The 20,317-nt window shown below is 54.6% G+C and overlaps 1 protein-coding gene across 19 annotated transcripts in view; it reads right to left on the minus strand.

Annotated features, from left to right (window-relative positions):
* RBFOX1 (RNA binding fox-1 homolog 1) overlaps positions 1-20,317 on the minus strand; it is a 1,316,266-nt gene that overhangs the window by 757,877 nt on the left and 538,072 nt on the right. For 10 of the 19 annotated variants that reach the window (XM_055136048.1, XM_055136034.1, XM_055136038.1 and 7 more), the window contains 2 exons: positions 17,286-17,333; positions 12,875-12,998 (listed from right to left, as the gene is read on the minus strand). The exons of 3 other annotated variants lie outside the window; for them this stretch is intronic. In XM_055136048.1, coding sequence (XP_054992023.1) covers positions 12,875-12,998; positions 17,286-17,333 — 172 coding nt within the window. The remainder of the gene's footprint in view (positions 1-12,874; positions 12,999-17,285; positions 17,334-20,317) is intronic. 6 more of the 19 variants (XM_055136054.1, XM_055136041.1, XM_055136052.1 and 3 more) reach the window with 1 other exon arrangement.

A 20,317-nucleotide genomic window follows, 5' to 3' on the forward strand; every position in this document is an offset into this window, starting at 1 on the left:
TCAGCCTGACATAGATGCATTTATATGACAAAAGTATGAATGTCTTACCATTGGGCAATATTGAAAGTTGCCTCAAACTTTCTAAAAGGGACCAACTAATAGTAACCCTGATGTGGCCAACAATGGCTAGGATAACCCACACAAAATATCTGCCCTAAGGTCTGAGCACTGATTAATGCAGATAACATTGGATAGCCATTACAGTGGAATGAGAAGGAGGAAGAAGGCATGAAGAAGAAGAAGAAGATGAAGGAAACTTAATGATGACGGTGATCCCAGGAAGGTACCCATATAGGGATCTAAGATTAATGGGTCAAAAGGTGGAGGGAGGGGGAACTATTCTATGTGGTGTGTAGGGAGCCTTCCAAATAGAGACCAGTGAAGGGGGAACCAGCATCCCAGTTGGACAGAGAAAAGGTACACAGGCATAAAGGCACGGGGCTGTATTGGGGGGGGGGGGCTTCTCTATCCCTGAAGTGCAGCCACATACAGTGTTATCAGGGAGAATATTCTGGCAAGGAATACAAGAGCTCCAATTTGGCACTACTGCCCCCTTATGGCCCCATGGCCACTTGAAGGTAGCTTCACTTTCTCCTGTTGTAGGGGAAAAACTCCCCGCCAGTGCTAAGTCTGAAGGATGGAAGCTCTCTGGGCACAGCGGTGAGTGTGCAAATGACATCAGGGCTACAGGTATGAAGAGAGAAACACACTGAAACCTCAAGGCCATGTAGTATAGACCACACCAACCCTATTCCATTAGGAAGATGGCTTTCTGGTACCCCATGAGTGACAGGTAACCTTTACAGCTGATCAATTTCCATTTCTAGAACACACCACTAACAACTTTATAGCCTAAAGTCATCACGAGCAGATTAGCTCATGACTCAGCTTCAGAATTAAAGAAGTCTAATCTCTGATCATTGTTCTGTTGTCACAACTGCCCCCTTTTCCCAGCTACTAACAGCCCACAGTGGTTACAAGGGTTCCACGAGAAAGACACATCTCATCGGACGATCTTAACCACATCTGCAAAGTCCCCTTTGCCAGGCATTATACAACTCCCAGATCCCAGGACACCGGCCATGGACATCAGGGTCAGCACAGTTTTTCTACCGTGGTCATTTCACATCCACACACTGAGGTTCTCTTGGATGATGGAGACAGATGTTCTGGGTACAAGGATGGCAACACATAAGTTGAAACGCACTGGGTAATGTTGATTCTGGATGTCTCCCCAAACTTGGGTGGCAGACAGACATGCAGACATACACACACACACACACACACACACACACACACACACACACACTTGAAGGCATAAGCTTGGATTTGAGGCCAGTGAATGGTGGACAGGGTCCAAGGAGTGCCAGATTTTTCATAAAACCAGTCACACCAAATGAGAGTTTCCAGTCTCTGTTCCCCCGATTCCCCTACCCTCACACACACACACACACACACACACACACACATACACACACACACACACTTTAAGGCATAAGCATGGATTTGAGGCCAGTGAATGGTGGAAAGGGTCCAAGGAGTTCCAGATTTTTCATAAAACCAGTCACACCAAATGTGCGTTTCCAGTCTCTGTTCCCCCGATTCCCCTACCCTAACACACACACACACAGGCATGCACACATACGTACATATGGCAACCATAGAAAGGATGTTAAAGGAACGGGAAATCATCTTCTAATAGCAATGACATCCGGCTCCCCAAACAGCTAAGAGCAGAATCGTTTTTGATGCAAAAGACATGGTTGGGGGATTTCTCTTTGGAATGCGACAGTTTCTTTTTACTTTTCCCAACATACATCAAGGCAAAGTGACATCTTCATGTAAACAATCAGAAGGAACATGATGTAACACGAAGAACAAAATGAAGGGTTGCTCCATGAGCAACCGCTTGGCTTCACCCCACAATGAGGGAAATATTTCCACTTGCTGATGCTCCCCCAACCAATCTCATCACAAGTTGACAGACTGAGGCGGAGGTGAGAATGAAGGCCCAACCTGGCCAGGTCCACAGACTCAACTGGGGGAGGAATTCGGTACTGTGAATTCAGGGGAGAGAAAGGCTAGCCTCAAGACAGAACACTGGTTGGCTCAGGGCACTTTTTAAAGTCAAAACCAAACTTGAATTATCTTCAGATTGGAGAGTTCTTTTGTTGCTGTTCATCCCGTTACTTACTGAGCTACAATTGAGTAAAAATAGGTTTGTAATTCTCAACCAACCAACCAATCAATGAATCCGCCTCTGCCTGGTCTTGCTTAATAATGATGCATAATTTTAGCATCTAATGATTATAGTGTTGGAGTGCTTTTTGAGGTTTTCTCTGTCTTTCCATTATACATCAGATTTTCAAACTAATAGATTGGTATTCTTCTCTTTCTGTAATGTTCAACTATCTTAGGCAACATCGCTCTGTCTTTCTAATAATCCCTCCAGTATGTTTTAGGTGTGACGATATTTCATAGCAATTTATGTCAGCGAGCAGATTTGTGCAACGTCTGTACAGAGAGGTACATGGAATTGGTGATGTTATCACTCCCTACACACTTAAAAGCACACATATTATCATTATTTTTCCACATCACAGAATTCCAGTAAGACAGAATGAAATACTTTCTTGGAGATTACTGTTATTTAAAGTAAATGCTGATGAATTAGCTCATGTTGTAAGCCAAGGGTAATATAACATTTATTGAAATCCTTATGAGCCAGAGTTTCCAATGCACAAACACCTTCTGTGCATTTTCATTTTGGGCAGGAGTAATTCCCAACAGATGAAAAATGGTATTAATAAGTAAATAAAGCAAGCTTTGTTTTCAAAGGATTACCCAAAGCAGATGAAGTGGTTTGTCATCAATACCCAGAACTAATTTTCGATCAGCTTGCCCCTGCACTCCGGGACCAGTCCAATCTTCCGCCCAGTGTTCTCATGGCTGCCGACCCTCGGTGGGCAAACGTGTGCTCACACACGCAGGAGCACAGAACAAAAGGCCGCCGCCTTGGAAGACTAATCTCCCCGCACAAGATGCAGCGTATTACCCCAGCAGAGGAGCTCTGTGAGATGCGCTTCTCCCTCTAGGAAGGCAGAGAAATGAAACAGCTGGGCTCTCTGTTTATTTCCATGTTGTGGGAGTTGCAACGAGGAGCAAAGAGAACATGAATGATGGACGTGTCACGGAAGTACTTCCAGAGCGTTTTCATGACAACTGTCCCCAGCGCATGTGCCTGCATCCGGGAGGATGGTGCTGTGGAGAGCCCCGTATATCATGTATAATGGACACGGCCAAGGCTCTTGATATGAGAGATAGGTCTGTGCGAAACATCTCCAACATAATAGGAAAAATCTATGTGGTGCATTAAATAAAAGATCTTTAAAAAGGCATGGGGAAACAAGAAAAGAGAGAAAAAAAAGAAAAGAAAAAAGGCATGGGAGGAAACTACGGGTGGGTTTTATTTTATTTTATTTTAAAAAAATGATTTGTTCTCTTTTTGTGAAATCATTAGCCCCTTCTCATAGCCAATGCACAAGGGTTTTTAAATATTCCTTATTGAATCTTATGGATAGATTCAATAAGGAAGCAAACCTTAAATTTCTGTCTTATTTTCTAAGTCTATCAGCTCATGAGAACCATGTAAAACCAGGAAAATAATTCAAGTTCAAAAGGCCTTTATACCAGTTTGTATAAAAACCCGAGGGTTGGTCCCAGTGAGAGAATGTGGGCACTGAGGTCTTCGGCTCCAGGTCAACCTAGATGGAATGAACGATCAGGTGGTGGAGGATACAGGCCTCAATCACAGTGTCCAAGCTAGTAGAGCTTTGGATAGTCCCTTGAAAAATGACCCCCACCCCAAAGTAGAGTCTCGGTGTTTAAAGGAAATAATACAACTAGAATGCAAAGCACAGTGACTCGAGGCAATTTGTTTGCAGTCTTTCTGTGGACGTGTAGCCTCCTCTTTAGTTGGAGCTTATACTTGGAGCACTCCGGTAAGAGTGAAGCCATAAATGACCAGGGATCACAGCTCAGTAGTTCTGCTGAGCACAAATTTCCTAGACTCCCTTGCAGGTAGGTTGGGGCCACGTGATTCGTTCCAGCCAATGAGCAGGAACCTTGTGGCTAGGTTGGCGTCATGTGATTTGTTCCGGCCAACGAGCAGGAACCTTGCCCCGAGGTTTGGAGCCGCATGATTCGTTCTGGCCAATCAGCAGGAAGCGTGAAGCCAGGTTGGGAGTCACGTGATTTACTCCGGCCAATGAGCAGGAAGGGTCACGGGGCCCCGCCCCGGGCGGCCGCAGGGGGCTTCGGGAGGAGCTCGCCACCGCCTCTCCCACGAGCTACGCCTCGGAGCGACGTCAGGATGCGCGATGAGGTGGAGAACCCAAATCCCAGGTGATACTCTTGGGAAAAACCTCAGGAGCGCTGCTCACTGCAGGGAGACAGGAACAAAAGGGGCAAGTGGCGAGTGCCTGGGCCGTTGGCGACGCCGTCACCGCGGCCTGAGCCGCCCTGCCGACTCGCCGGACGGGCCGGCGGCTGGACGCCGGTCATGATTTTCGGGGCCTCGGGGCTCCCCGTTACACGAAACGCCTTCCCCTACTTTCCTGTACAGGGATTCTCCCACGTGTCCCCGCTGTCACAGCGGTGCCGCGTCGTGCGACCCTCGTATTAACGCCGCGGCGGTGGTGGAGTAGGCCGAGCACTGTGTCTCCGCGGGGCGATCTTCAGAGAAGACTCCAAACAGACAAGGGGCGCGGAGCGATGGCACAGCGGGGAGGGCGTTGGCCTGGCACGCGGCCGACCGGGGTTCGATCCCCGGCATCCCATAGGGTCCCCCAAGCACCACCAGGAGTAATTCCTGAGGGCAGAGCCAGGAGGTAACCCCTGAGCACCGCTGGGTGTGACCCAAAAAGGAAAATAAAAGACTCCAAACGCGCGTCATCCTGGCAGGTTCCTTGCACGGGCACTCAAGTGTGCATCGGGCAGCGGAGAGGAAGCGGGGACGAGCGTTTCTTGGACGATGGCGTTTCCCTGCCCCCCGCCCCGGAGGCGCAGAGAACGGCAGCAGTCGGGAGATGGGTGTCGCAGGAAGCCGAAGCTCCTACCGTTTTCCAGGACCCCTTGATGTGAGAAGGGTACCAGGGCGAGGACGCGAGGATGGGGGGGAAGAACACGGCAGCGGGCAGCGGACAGGGCAGTTTGCCATCTCTGGCCAGGCCCGACCAACCCCACGGTCGCGTCCCTTCCTCTGAAGAATGTTCTCACCCCCTTCAGTACCTGGAAATGCTCCTGCGATGTGCATGATTTCATGGATGGGAGGACACCAGTTCCACAAAACTTAAATGACAAAGCTACGGGGGCTAGGGGGGGCTCAGTTATACAAAAAGAGAGTCCTTGTGCCAGGGACTGCAGAAATATGGGTGTCATTCGCCCTGGCTGGGCACCATTGGGTGACCCAGGGGGATACCCGAGCATCCAGGGAGCTGAAGGCAGAGAAAGAAGCTCCGAATGAACAGATGCGACTCTGCCCGGTTTCCTCTTGCGAAGAGTCTTCGGGTGACCCAGGGCGGTCCGTTGGCTGGTGTGGCCTGGCTGGGGAACCAGGCTAAGAAGAAAGCGGTGAGCCTGGGACCAGAGGAAACCAGCCTGAGGCTCCGGAAAGGGTTTGCTCGCTGCAGTTCTCCAGGTTTGGTCTGGAGGGAGTGAGAGCGCCCCCCTGTGGCTCCTACAGGTGAAATGCAGGAAGGAGCCCAGGATAGGTTTTCAAAAACACAACCAAAGATATGCCACCTTCTATCCTTCAAAAGCCAGGGTCGCAGAGACATCTAACTGCTATAACACAGCAGAAATTTTCCTCCAGAATTGGAATCCACCCAGGTGGACAAATCTAGAGGAACAGTTTTGAAAAAGCAAAGCAGGCATTGCTCCTATACTGGGAGAGGCATGGAGCCCTTCAAAATAGTGTTTTTTTAAAGGAAAGATTTGCTTGAGGCAGAAAATGTTTTGCAATGCAACACCCAAGGCATGCACAATGCTGAGGCAAAGGAGAAATGTGGATTTGGGGTGTGCAGGTGAAGGAAGAAGAGGAAAAGCTAAAACAATTGGAGTTGTGCATCCTGAGTGGTGGCCAGGCCAGCTTCCAGGGCCTTCATGAATCTCGTAAATGTTCTCTGACACCTGGGGGCGCCTTTTGCAGAACCTCCACATCAGGTCTGCGTTGGGTTCATTTCCAAAGTGCCACCGCAAGGCCCTTCATCGCGGCAGGGAGAGCTCTGGGGCAGGAGGTCTGTCCAAGCAGGAACTGAGGCCCCGATTTTGATCCCAGACCCCCCACACACACATACTGAGTCATGGTACAACGTGGCCAGTGTTGCTGAGGGACACGGTGGCAGCTACAGAACTAGCAGTGCCACCACGGGTGGTGACCAGTCATTGCAACAACAATGACAAGCAAGTCTCTGAGCCTCTTCCTTGGTCCCTCCACTGAAGCGACAGTACAGTGGGTCAGGGGTTTGCCTTATATACAGCCGACCCGGGTTCAATTCTCAGCATCATATGGTCCCCGGAGCATCATCAGGAGTAACCCCTGAGCATTGCTGATGTGACTCAAAAATGCAAAAATAAAAATAAAAAATAAAAATAATTGATGGCCGAATCCTGGTTAGTGTCACTCGTCACTCATCACCATGTGTTCTCTACTGGGACTTAGAGGAGGAGGAATGAAGATATCAAAGCCCCTAACAGGTGACTGTTGTGTGTGGAACTCTTTAGCAGAAAAGGAAAACAATGAGTGTTGGAGGGTGAGGATTGGAGGTCCGAGTTCCCCCTGGAGCATTTCAGTCCTGTCGCCAGATCCCCAAACTCGGCCAGACAGCCTGGCACTGTCCTACCTGCCAGGCAGGTGAATTTGGAACTTGCCCGAGGAAAAGCCACAAAAATGCACAAGATGGAATTAGCAGGAACTGATCAGCACGCAGCAGGCACGCTTGGATCCCTTCTCACTCACAGGACAAAGGCGGGAGAGGAGCGAGCTGCCTCCATTTCTGTTTTCCTCCATGTTTCAGTTACTTGCCTGACCAGCTAATGATCGTTCAATACGGGGGGCTTAACCATCGTGTAACAAATTTAAGCCGATCCTTCATTTCTCCCGAGGGGGCTTTAGATCAGTTTCGGGGGATACAGAGAAGCAGCCTGTACCTGCCACCACAAACGTTCCCTGATCTCAGCCCCAGACTCCGCAGGACACCAGAGGGGTGATGGCTGCAGAAGCGCCCCCTCCTCCCCCTGCCCAGTGCCACAGCCCTCCAGGGTCTACAAAACCCACATTTCCCCTGACCGCATCTTGATGTTCTCTCTCTCCCCTGAGGGAGACGTTGCGGGGTGGGGGGGTGGCGGGCACAGGGGGATGAACTGTTTCGCGGTCCGTGGCTGCTAGGGGAAACGGGGAAAAGGCACAATCAGAAACCCCCCAAGCACACTTGACTGGCGCAGAGCTCATAAGAACAGGGAACAGGAGCTGATTTTTGGTCGCACAGCGCCACCTTCTGGCACTGTCCGCGTCCACACCCGCTGCTGGTGAGCACTAAAGGGGCTTTGCAGAGAGCGCCTCTGCACATGCCTGGACCGGAAACCCAAGGAAAGTCCAGGGTCTGTTGAGTGACTGTGCGGGGCTTGTTGTTTTAACACCCCCCCACCCAGTCCTTGCACACCAGTGCTCAGAATTGCATACAGGCCCTGGATGCTCCTGTTTCCCAGGGGGAACGTTTAAAGGCTCGTCTCTTCCCTGGGGTACAGTGAGTGGGTCTGGATGAGAACAAAGCCCTGAGCCTACAGGTGGAAAGCAAAGGAAGAGAATAGACAACACCAAAACTTGTTAGAAGGACCTACTTTGTTTTTTTTAGCATAGTCCTTGTGGATGGCAGATGGAGCTGCTGGTGTTTACTGGATGATCCGGACACTTGCTTGGTTCAGAAACCTCACAACATAGAAAGAAAACAGAAGCCACAATCTCTGCCTTAACAATGGGAGCCCTGAGCCTCAGGAAGACCTTATTCTTATGATGATGACAGAATCCTATTTTTTTTAAAAAAAAAAAAGTGGCAGGGGAGATTTTATCCCTTGGGCCAAGTCTTGCTTTTGGTCAAAGGACTTGCTTTGCGTGTGTGTTTGGGGTGTGGGAGTCTCAGGATGATTGATTTCTCCACTGGCTCCATTATGAGTAAGAAAAACACCTGTCTCCATCCTATTGGAGACAAAGAAAGGCTTCTGGGTTGAACCCGGAGTGACTTCTGCTAAGTCTGGTTGCACCTCTGACTCCTTCTCAAGACAGCTGGCTAAGGCAAACAGTACTGACCAGTAAACACTTGCTAAAATGAGAGCAAAGAGTTTTAAAATCAAGAGAGCATTAAAAACGGAGCTTCACATACTTGTTCTGGAAATACTCTGGACGGGAAACCAGAAATTTCCCCAAGTGACTAAGAGGCCTGAGGACCCTGCAGATCCATTCAGGCCATTTGTATTTGCACTTCCCGTGTCTCCTTCTCTGTCACCCTGCGGGTACAGGGCGGGGAATGGAAGGTGTCCTCAATCTCGGCCAGGAAGCCAGGAGTATCGCCAAGTGAGGTGGCTTCGGGCCCACCGTGCTTTCTGCAGAGAACAGCCCCAAAGCGCCGCAGCGTGGCAGCCATTCTGGTCAAACACCGCCTCCACACCTGCCACTGCTTACCTGGGCTGCCAGGACAGCTGCCAAGGAGAACAGTGTAGAAGTGCCCTCCCTGCAGAGCGTCAGGCGAGCGATGCGCTAGGCCCTCCGAGGAGAAGCAACGGGATGGGAGGGAGTAACTCCCGCTAAGGCTCCTCCTCAGAGGATTCCCGCGCTTGGGGTGGGCCTCACGGCCCTCCCTGCTCGTTCTACTCTGATCCTGTGGAACGAGGAAACACCTCGGAAACAGCACAGGAACTTTCTCCAGGGTGGCGGGGAAGGTGTGTCCAGCTCCTTCATGACCAAGTATCTGAACTCCCAAAGGAGTCTCACGAGTCACGCTACTGCCGTCACGGAGGTGGAAAGGACATGCCGCAACAGCGGGGCAACGATGAAGGGACTCAAAAAGCCAGCGACTCTGCTTTCAGGAAGGCAGCCCCGTGCCGTCAGCCTCTCTCTGATAAGTGAACCCGGGACGAACAAGCATTAAAAGCAGGAAGGACAGATCTCCTATCCCACTGGAGCCCTCCAAGCATCATTCACTTAGTGTTCCCTTCGCCACCCCAGATGCCTTGTCCCCCAGCATGCGAGGCCGGCTTCCCAGCCATGGAGCGATCCTCCTGACCCTTATCTCTATTATGATGGCCACCTACTACCTGTATTGCAAACCATAACATCCAAAACAAGAGAGAGAGAGACAGAGAGAGAGTAAAAGGGACTATGCCTGCCACAGAGGCAGGGGATGGGGGGGACGGGGTAGGGGTGGCGGGAGGGAAACTGGGAACATTGGTGGTGGAGAATGGGCACCAGTGGAGGGATGGGTACTCGATCATTATATGATTGAAATGTAATCACGAAAGTTTGTAAGTCTAACTATCTCACGGTGATTCATTAAAATATTAAGAAAAAGGGGGATAAAAGAAAAAAAGCCGGAAGGAATGGAAGAAACCAGACAGGAAGAGATTTTGTCTTTTTCTTTCCCCCAAAGAACGCACTGGTGTTCTCTTGCATGGCGGGTGATTAACTCGGGGGCTCCTGAGACACTTTTCCCACTTTGTAGAAGCAGGTACAATTTTTGAGCAAAGAAGATAGTGACATCTACCTCCCCTTTCCAATCCATTTGTACTTAAAATCGGAAAAGCTTCCCCCGGTGACAGCCAAGCATTTCAAGTGCCAGACACTTGTCCTTCTGTGACCAAGAATCAATCACTATGGACACTGACTAGAGCGAGGAGGGAACATCAGGACAAGAGATAAAGGCACACAACGGCGTGGGGGACAGCTCTAGCTAGACCACCCTCCCTCCGCCCAGCATCGGGGACATCCACTCATGTTCGCTATTTCACCACACTGGCCGGGGTCACCTCTACAATTTTTCGAGTATCATTGTCTTGAGATGAACTCTCTCGTGGGTCAATAAAATTTTCAAACACTGTTATGGATTGCTCCCCAGACTGAACACCCGTCTAATGGGGAGTCGGGATGGAGGCGCACAGACTAAATGGGTAGAACCCTCGGCGAAGCACATCTCGGCTGGATGTTTTGTCTGCGGAATGCTCTCACTCTATTCACACACACACAAATTACCCCGGGTCAGAGAGGTGTTCGGGAGATAATAGTGACACGCAGAGAGGCTCTCTTTGACGTCTGAAAGACCGAAATGGACTTGAAAGGAAAATTATATCCTCGCCCCATGACTCAATTATAGTCAATGACAACTTCGCAGACCGCCCCCTTGACTTCACTGGGAACAGCAACGTGCATTCCACAGCGGCCGAGAGCACCCCCCCAATACCCCGAGCCTCCCCAGCCCCCCTCAGCCCTGAACGCTGACGCATTTAGTCTTGATGCTCGAAGCCTGGGCGGTGGCAGCAGTTCTTGGCCTCAGTCAGGCCGCCATCTTCATCAAGCCCCTTCTTTTCTTACACGACGTGTTTCCCCAAGGCACCTCGTCCACCGAGCACTTAACCAGTTTCACAGTGGGAACTTCGGTTCTTGGGAAACGGCGAAAGAGATCTCCCTTACCCTCGCTCTCTCCAGCTTTTAAGGGACAAGACCGTGTCTCCCAACAGAGGACCACAAGTACCTGTGCATGAGCAAACATCTACCCCAGGCGAGGGAAACACGGTGTGTGTAGGGGTGGGGGTGCACGCTGAGTCTGAGACACAAAGTCCCAAAATTGAGATGACACAAGACACGGTATATGTATTACTTCAGGTGCAAATGATAATATGGCATATTTGTGAAATAAAACCCCTTATTAAAATCGATGTCACCCATCCCCTTTCGCCGTTTTTACTGGGGTGACAGGAAGAGGTACCCTTGCACACAAGGCTGACAGAGGAGCTGCCTCCCGTCTCCTCGGGGGTGAATGATGGATGACTCAATCCATCATAAAGTAAAAGTTTACCCTCAGATCACGACAGACTGTGACACACACAAGCCGGCCCTCTGCACGCTAAACGTCAACACCTGAAGTGGTGCATCCTTAGAAAGCTTTGCCACGTCTCTTCAGTCTATATTAATAACCTTTGTAATGGCATGAGAAAAGAGGGGAAAAGGTTTCACGCTGCAGGTGGACAGAGAGAGCAGGCCAGTTTGGGGGAGGCCCAGATGTGTTCGCTAATCAAAGATAGACTTTTAATGAAATTTTATCTTTGGGTGAAAGTATGAGTCCGGAAGGCACAACTAAGTCATTATCTGCTTCTGGGTTTAATTTTTATTTCATTCCAGCTCCCCAGTGTTTTGGATAAGGAGTTCCGAATTTATACTGGGTATTTCAAACTTGCCTTCTCGGCTCTTAGGGGGAGAGGTTGCCATTTGGGGCGAAATATTCATTTTGAATGAATGGAGGCACAGAGAGAGCTGGGCTCCCCCAGAAACTCTGGTCTCGCCTCTCCCCAGACTTCCGTAAGTTTGGGTAGTTTTGTAGGTGAGCAGCCCAGGGCTATGGGGAGGATTTAATTCCCAGCAGCTGGGTAGAAGAAATCTGGGCGTTTGGAGAACAGGTGAGTATTTTTTTGGCATAACTGGCATAGCCCACTTGCCACTATGCCACTCACGAGGAACTTGGTACATGCGATGGATATTTCTGGAATTCCATCTCATCATCTGGAAAAAACATAATAATTGCCTATCGACTTTCTGGACTGGGTATGCAAGCTAATGAATCATGCTTCAAAGCCAGTTGGCAAATGGTCTCACACACCACATAGTACTTGAAACTAGCTGTTATTCTTTTAGAAGCATTTTTCTTTTTTGCGGGGGGAGGGGGATTCGATATGCGATTCCTTTGCCAGAATTTTCGAATAATCCCTCTTAAGCTGTGCCACTCTCCTAAGAAAGCATCTTCTGGGGGCTGTTGTGAGTCCAGGGTCCCTGGAGGGGATCGGAGCTGCGCTCAGCACCTCAGCTATGCCCGGGACTTGGCGGAACCCAGGCCGGGCTGTCAGAGCCCAGAGTCAGCTCCGAAACGGCAGCACCCTCGTCACCCAAAGCAACTCCCAGGCCATCCAGAACATCTCTGATCTACAACAGGAAACTCCTCCGGCCCACCAAGATTGTGAGAATGCTTAGTCCTGGGTCCAGGGAGAGGAGAATTCAGGGTTGGTAGCTTCAGAGGGAAAGGAAGGAAGGCAGGGGGCAGAAACCCAGCCCAATTCAAGGGAACCACTCAGAAACAAGCACCATTCCCCATCTTGAGAGCTTGGTCTAATGCTAATGTGTGTGTGAGTATGTGTGTGGGGGGGTGCGGGGGGAGTGTGTGTGGGAGTGTGTGAGAATATATGTAGTGTGTGTGAATGTGTGTGGGAGTATGTGAGTGTGTGGGAGTGTGTCTGAGTGTATATGTGTGAGTGTGAGTGTGTGTGAATGTGAGTATATATGTATGTGAGTGTGGAGGGGTGTGAGTATATATGTAGTGTGTGGGGGGGGGAGTGTGTGAGGGAGTGTGTGAGTGTATATGTAGAATGTGTGTGTGTGGGAGTGTGTATGTGTGAGTGTATAAGTGGGGTGTGTGTGTGTATGCGCGTGTGCGTGTGTGTACGCGGTAGAACAATGTGTGGGCCCCACCCCAGGCCGGGCGTCTGGGCCCAGGGCCTCGTGCAGCCCCGCCCAAGCCCGTCTGCGCGCTGTGCCGCTGAGAAGCCTGCGCTTTCTGACCTTGATCAACAGGAAGGAAATTTCAGCTGAACTGTGCAAAAGTGCTGGGTGACATAAATCACATTTGGACAGGGTGTCCTCTGTCCACTGTGGCGAGAGGGCCAACCCCACCCCGAGACACGGGCTGATCACACACAGCATGAAAGTGGGGAGAGAGAGAGGGAGGAAGAGGGGGAGAGAGGGAGGGAGGAGAGGGGAGGGATGGGGAAGAGGGACAGAGAGAGAGATGGAAAGGGGGAGAGAGACAGAGAGAGCGAGAGAGGAGGGAGAGGGAGGGAGAGAGAGAGAGGAGAGAGGGGGAGAGAGAGAGACAAAGAGAGAGAGGAGAGAGAGGAAGGGAGGGAGGGGGAGAGAGAGAAAGAGAGAGAATTTAATTAACGCTCGCAGCCCCCGCCCCAGAGCCCATGGCCACCCCCTCCTCCTGGAAATGACAGGACGCTTCAAGAAAAGAGACTTAATTATCTCCTAAACGCATTTTAATCCCGAATTTTAAAGAAACTCGTATCACTAAGAAACGTCACGGGGAGAGTCAACGGGCTCGTGTCTTTTAAGTAAAGTAAGTGACACGTGAAAATAATAGCTCTAATGAATGGTATCAAAAGAGGAGATTAAAAATTCAGACCCAATTAACACAGAATTGGGAGAGATGAAAGTCTCATCACAGACAAATCACGCTATTAACACGGACACGTGAAGAGCCCTTGTCTCCCCACCCCCCTCGCCCATGGTTCGAGGAGTGAAGGGACGGGAACAAGAGTCTGTTGGGGCGGAGGCGGCTGGGGTCACCCAGGCAGCGGGCAGTGTAGACGGGGCGGAGATTCCAGCGGGGCCTGAGCCCCTCCTCTCTCGGGACAGGCTGGGACGGGCGGGCGCACCCTCGGGGGCCACAGCGGGCAGCCCTCACCCCCCCAGGCTGCTCCCGGGGTCACACTCCCTGCCGGAGATGCCCCCTCGGCGAGTGGCCAGGCCGCGGGCGTCAGGCCCCAGCCCTGACCCTCCCCGTGCGTCTGGCTTGGAAGGGGGTTTCTCCTCTGCTGACCGCAGTGACCTCGGACCCACCAGCCCCTCCTCCCTGCACCCCAGCCCAGCCCCGGCTTCCTGCAGAGGGAGTGGACACCCGGGGCGGGCACCCGCACTGCAGGCCTGTGAGCCCCGAGGAGCTCCCCACTTCCGGTCACCCTCTGCCCCCGCCTTTCGGCCTCCTGGACGACTCGGCTAAGAGGGCGCTTGGAAGCCAGGGGCAAAATGCTGGCGACTCCGAGGGAAGGCGCCCGGGGCCGCTGCGGGCCAGGTGGTGACCATGGAAACCAGCTTGTGGGGTAGGAGGAAGGAGGGACGCGGACACGGAGTGAACGAGAACACCTGCCCCGTGCCACGCCAGCACTGGGAGGGTGAGCGCTGGGAGGGTGAGCACCGGGAGGGTGAATACTAGGGCCAGCATTTAGAGCGAACACCTGGAGGGTGAGCACCAAGAGTGAGTACTGGGAGGGCGAGCACTGTGAGGATAAGCATCAGAGGGTGAGCACTGTGATGGTGAGCACTTTGAGGGTGAGCACTGAGAGGATGAGCAAGAGGAGGGCGAGCACAGTGAGGATAAGCACCAGGAGGGCAGCATTGTTAGGGTGAGCATAGAGGTGAGCACTGTGGGGTGAGCACCGGGAGAGCAAGCACTGTGAAAATGAGCACTGTGAGGGTAAGCATTGGGAAGGTGAGCCCTGTGAGGGTGAGCACCAAAAGGATGAGTTCTGGGAGGTTGAGCACTGTGAGGATGAGCACCAGGAGGGTGACCACTGGGAGAGCAAGCACCAGGATGCTGAGCACTGTGAGGTGAGCACCAAGAGAGTAAGCACTGTGAGTGTGAGCATCAGGAGGGCAAGCACTGTGAGGGTGAGCATTGGGAGGGCAAGCACTGTGAGGGCGAACACTTTGAGGGTGAGCACTATGGGGGTGAGCAGTATGAGGGTGAGCATCAGGAGGGCACGCACTGTGAGGGCGAGCACTGTGATGATGAGCACTGTGAGGCCATGCACTGCTCTGGGGGGACCCGGCGCGGCCCTCAGCCCTATAAGGCCGCCCTCCTCTGTGCGTCCCCTGGGAAGAGACGGGGCGTGGACAGAGGCGGGGGAGCCCAGCGCGCTTCCCGGGAGTCCTTTGGGTCCCCGCCCGGCACGCCGGGGGACAGGCGGGCAGCCGAGGGCTCTGCCAGCGCTGCACAAACACAGGAGGAGAACGGTCGAGTGGGGGGACCCGCAGCGTCATGTGCCCGTGGGGCCCCGCTGCGGGGAACGCTCAGGGGACGGGACCGGCTCCCGGGGCCTCCCATCCTCCGCCCCCGGGCGTGTGGGCACCAGGCAAGCCAGGAGGACGGTGGCGTATCGGCGGCCGGAGGGGCTGGCAGGGGCGTCCAGGCCCCTCAGAGGCCACGTGAGGGGACGCTCAGGAAACCACAGAAGCTTCCAGAAGGGGCCATTCACCGCACACCAAGCACACGTGTGTGCCCGCAGATGCATGTGTGTGAGCATGAGTGGAGCTCGTGAGTGTGAGAGTGCCAGTGTGTGTGAGCATGTGTGGGGGGTGTGAGTGTGAGTGTGTGTGTGTCAGTGTGTGTCAGCATGTAAGCACATGTGTGGGTGTGTGTCAGTGTTAGCGTGTGTGGGGTATGTGTATATAATGCGTGTGTGTGAACACGTGTGTGAGGAGGTGTGTAAGCATGTGTGTGTGAGTGCGTGTGGGGTATGTGTGTAAGCACGTGCGTGTGTGGGTGTGTGCCAGTGTAAGCACATGTGTGGGGGTCTGTGTGTAAGTGTGTGTGTGTGTGAGCGCGTGTGGGGTGTGAGGCTCTGAGGAGGGTGACTGGGGTGGGTGTGTAACTTTCTGAACGGGGGGATATGGATTGTGCGTCGGGAGTGCAAATGTGTGTGTGTGAGTGTGTGTACACCTGTATGTGACCGGCTATGACGGAGTGTGAGAAGCTGTGGGCGTGTGTGGCTGCGTGTGCAGTTGCATGAATGTGCGTGTCAGGGTGTGAGTATCCGTGCCTGCGTGTGTGTCGCCTCAGTGGGTGTGTGTGTGTGTGAGTGACCGTATCGAGGAGTGTGGACGGCCGCCGACACTGTCCCCCTGAGTGCCAGCACCTTTCAAACACTGGGTGAAGGGGAAGCTGAGAGGAGGGGCCCGGGGTTCCAGGGCAGGCCCCGGGGAGCGGGGCCCCTCCCCCCCCAGCAGGAGACCAGCGCGCCGGGTCGGGAGTGTGGGGACAGAAGCCGGGAGATGACCCCAAGTTGGCCTGCGGGCCAGTTCCACAGGCCGCCCCACCTCACAAAACACCCCCCGTCAATGAAATAAAATAAAACAAAACCCCCAAACCCGGCACACATGAGGTGAAGCGTCAGGAGACAGGAAAGCGTCTGTTGGAAGCGAGACCCGCTGGCCGCTGGCGGGGCCAGGGAAGCTGCCACACCGCCCGCACCCTCCCAACACTGCCCTGCCGCGGCCTTTTATTTAGAAGCAAATTTTGTTCTGAGAAGTCCTCCGCCACCTTATTAATCGCCCAGTGACTCGCGCTCACCAAACCGGGGCCGAAAAATCTCTGTTGGAAATAATAACCGCATCCGGGAGGCCGGTCCACGGCGGGGAGAAACATCCTTCAAAATTGCGGACGGGTGTCAGGAGTAGCCGGGAGAGACGCGCACTCAATTCTCTGCTCTGACCTCTCGGGGTCCCGGGCATCGGAGGGAGAATTTGATCTGCTCGGACGCACGTGGCCGGAGAGACTCCCGCGCCCGTGTCAATAAGCAGAGACGGAAAATATTAAAGCGAGGAGGCACCGTCCCACCGCGGGGCCTCGGGAGGGGACTGATGCCAAGCGCGGGGGGGAGGAAACAGATGAGGGGAGCCTCTAAACCAGAGAGTAACGGCCCCGCACCCGAACTCGCCCCCGACCCCCCAACGGCAGGTAGCCGGGAGAATAGATCTTTATCTCGGGCTGCGTCTCCCCGGGTGGGGGGGGGGAGAGGCAGCTTCTCTTTCCCAGTGCAAAGGCCAGAGGAGGGTGCATGGGGGACACCCCAGGGCCCAGCGTCTCCAGCCTCTGAAACGTTTCACACAGACGGGACGGGGTCAGGAGGGCCGGCACCCCGCACACTTGGCCTCGTGCGGGTTCAGACGCGCCCAGGGGTCCGGGTGAGCCATCACAGGGAGTTCCCGCCTTGCACAGGGAGGAGGATTGTTGCCGTATTCGACGGACACACAGACACACATCCCAGCCCCGAGCAGCGGCTTCCTGCAGGACGACGGCCCCCGTCTAAGCGTCTCCAACGGTTCTCCGCGTTCCCGGGGCCGTGAGACGCACACACGGCCGGGGAGTGGGCGCGAGCGCCGGAGGCCCGGAAGGAGACGGGCGCTGACTTACCTTCCCGTCCTCTGCGTCCTCGCTGGCGCTGCCGTCGGCTCTGATCTCCTGCAGGCCGGGGCAGAAGGGAAGAGAGAGGACAGGGGTCAGACGCCTCGTACGCACCACAGTCACGGCCAGCCCCCCCCCGCCACGCCGTTTCGGAGCCCTTTTTAATTTGTTTTTTTTTCCGCTTGTTTGTTTTATTTATTTTTAAATTTATTTTCCCTATTTTTTCCCTTTTAAAAATTTTAAAAAATTATTTTTACATTTTTAAATGAATCACCGTGAGAGAGTCACAGACTTACAACTTTCGTGATCACGTTTCAGTCATACGATGATCGCGGACCCTCCCTCCACCAGTGCCCCTTCTCTGGCGCCAACGTTCCCAGTGTCCCTCCCGCCGCCCCCACCCCGCCCCCCTCCCTGCTCAGGGTCCCTCAGAGCCTCGCCCCTCCGCTCTGTGCCCCACCTGGGCGCCGGGGCTCAATTCCTGGCACACGTAGTTACTGAGCTGCTGCGGCCAGCCCCAGGGACAGCAGAGAGGGGGGGGCAGATCTCCCCAGCCCCCCTACCCCACCCCTGCAGGGCTCCCTAGGCCGCCCCCCTTGGGGTGGGCGGCTGAGCTCGAAAGATAGTGAGGCGGGCTCAGAACACGTCGCCTTGGCCACGCAGCCCGGAGGACCGTGGCAAGAGTGACCGGAGCTTGTGGGGACGGGGTCAGGAGGGCCGAACCCCGCACACTTGGCCTCGTGCAGGTTCAGACGCGCCCAAGGTCCCAGGTGAGCTATTACAGGGAGTTCCCACAGCTCGAGTGCTTTCGGGGGGGCGCAGGAGAAGGTCACGTGACAAGGTCAGAACAAGCCCCCGAAGGGTGGCAGCTGCCCCCTCCGGCCTCGGCAAGAGACACAGACAGACGCTCTCCGCAAGGTGCTTCGGGGTCTCACGGCTGGAGCCATGGGGCAGCGGGGAGGGCACTTGCCGTGCACAGGGCTGACCTGGGCTCGATCCCTGGCACCCGGTAGGGTCCCCTGAGCACCGTCAGGAGTGACCCTGGGTGTAGAGCCAGGAGTAACCGCTGAGCATCGCTGGGCGTGGCCCCTTCCCCAAACAAACAACCAAAGCCGGTGCCCGTTCCCCGTCACACGCGGTGCCATTCCCCGTCACGTGCGGTCCCCATTCCCCGTCACGCCTGGTCCCTGTTTCCCGTCACACGCAGTTCCCGTTCCCCGTCAAGCGCGTTGCCATTCCCCGTCACGCCCATCCCTGTTCCCCGTCACACTGAGCTGGGCTGACAGAGGCACAGCCGCGGGGTTGGGCCGGCAGTGACCGGCCTCCCGGCCACTGCAGCCGTGTTTCTGGCCCAGGAGCGCAACAGTTCGAACTGTGGATCACGATGGCACAAAATCCAATCCCCGAAAACTCCTCTTCCCCGAACCCGCCTCGCTAGAGACCCCAAACCAGCCGCCCCCAGGGCCTGGGCACTCAGCGCCGCCACCACCAGGAAGGCTGCCCAGCCTAGAGAGTAGAGAACCACGTGGGGGGCCTTGCGGGGGTCACTGGCCCTGCTCAGCCGCGGCCCAGTCAGCCCTGCCCACTGCACTGTGCCCGCGTGGCCGCAGACGGGTGGACGGGGGGGGGGGGTGCCCGCCATGCCCTCAGGGGGCACCACCCACGCTGCAGTGAGAACAGGAGGCACAGGGCCCCTCCGTGGTCCAACCCCCTGAGCCCCTGCCCTTAGCCCCTGAAGGCCTAGTGTCCGAGAGGCACGGTTGGGGGGAGGACCCTTCCCAGGGCCTTTGCTTCTCTGGGTTTGCACACTTGCCCCTTCCGACGGTTCTCACGGGAACGGTGAGGCCCCTCTGAAAGGCGCCAGGCGGTAAGGGTTCGAGTCTCGCCCCGAGAAAATGCTGGGTGAGCCCCAACCTCTCCGCCTTCCCTTTGGGCAGCTCCCCCCACCCAGCTCAGGGGACAGGGACAGGGGACAGGGGACAGGGGACAGGCCGTCTGGGAGTGCTGGGGGGTGACGCCTCTCCCCGCCCTGCAGCCCTGCAGTTAAGGCTTTCCCTGGTCCTGAAACCCGACGTTTAAATCGGGCGTACCAACACGTCGGCTCTGGGAGAAAACAGCATCACTGCGCTCCTGCTCCAGCCGGAAGCCCCGCGTGTCTTCTCGCCGAATTCTTGGGCGGTGGTCACCCAAAGAAGGTGACAAACCAGAGCGCCCACCCCTGGGTACCCCAAACGCCTCCATGCGCTCAGCCCCTGCCATATCACAGCTGGCCAGCAGATGGCAGCAAAGAGCCGTGCTAAACAGCCCCAGCCAGTGCCCGGCCGGCTCTGCAGACAGGGGTGGCCCGACTTCCCGCTCCAGCAACCCCCATCTCAGATGACCGCGCGCTCCTGACCAGCCCTTGATTACTCCCGACACCTCTCTCGGAGGGAGGGGTGTGAAAAACGCGTTTAAGGAAGGCCCGTAGGTGTGCATGCTTCAAGGCAGAGGGCGTTCTAGAGGCAATGTAGGAAAGGAGAGAGAGACAGAGACAGAGACAGAGACAGAGAGAGACAGAGACACAGAGAGAGACAGAGACAGAGAGAGAACTGAGAATGATTTCATCTGAATCAAGCTGTAAAAATATGACACAAAGGGACTGAACAGGCTGGGGTCTCAGCATCATCAATCCACCCCCCTTCCATCCACTCACCGTCCATCCACCCAAACATGCATCATCCCTCCATCGCCTGCAATCCCTCTCTCCATCCCTCCCTCCATCCCTCCTAGCCCACCTCTCTCCCTCCCTCCCTCTCTCCTTCCTTCCCTCCCTCCCTCCCCTCCATTTTTCCTAATATCCTTCCTTCCCTCTTGCCTGCACGCCTGGCTGTCTTCCCCGGGGCCCCTCGGAGAGGATGGGCTCCAGCTTCCCTCCCCACCCCAAGCAGAGCTCCCGGTGGCTGAAGACCACCCTAACCTAGCCACAGCCATGCTCGAGGCCCCTCTCCACACGTTCAGACAGGCCTCATGCATGAGGGTACCGGCAGAGGAACCCAGGTGTG

This window comes from Sorex araneus, chromosome 4 (assembly GCF_027595985.1).
Source record: "Sorex araneus isolate mSorAra2 chromosome 4, mSorAra2.pri, whole genome shotgun sequence".
Classification (NCBI taxonomy): domain Eukaryota; kingdom Metazoa; phylum Chordata; class Mammalia; order Eulipotyphla; family Soricidae; genus Sorex; species Sorex araneus.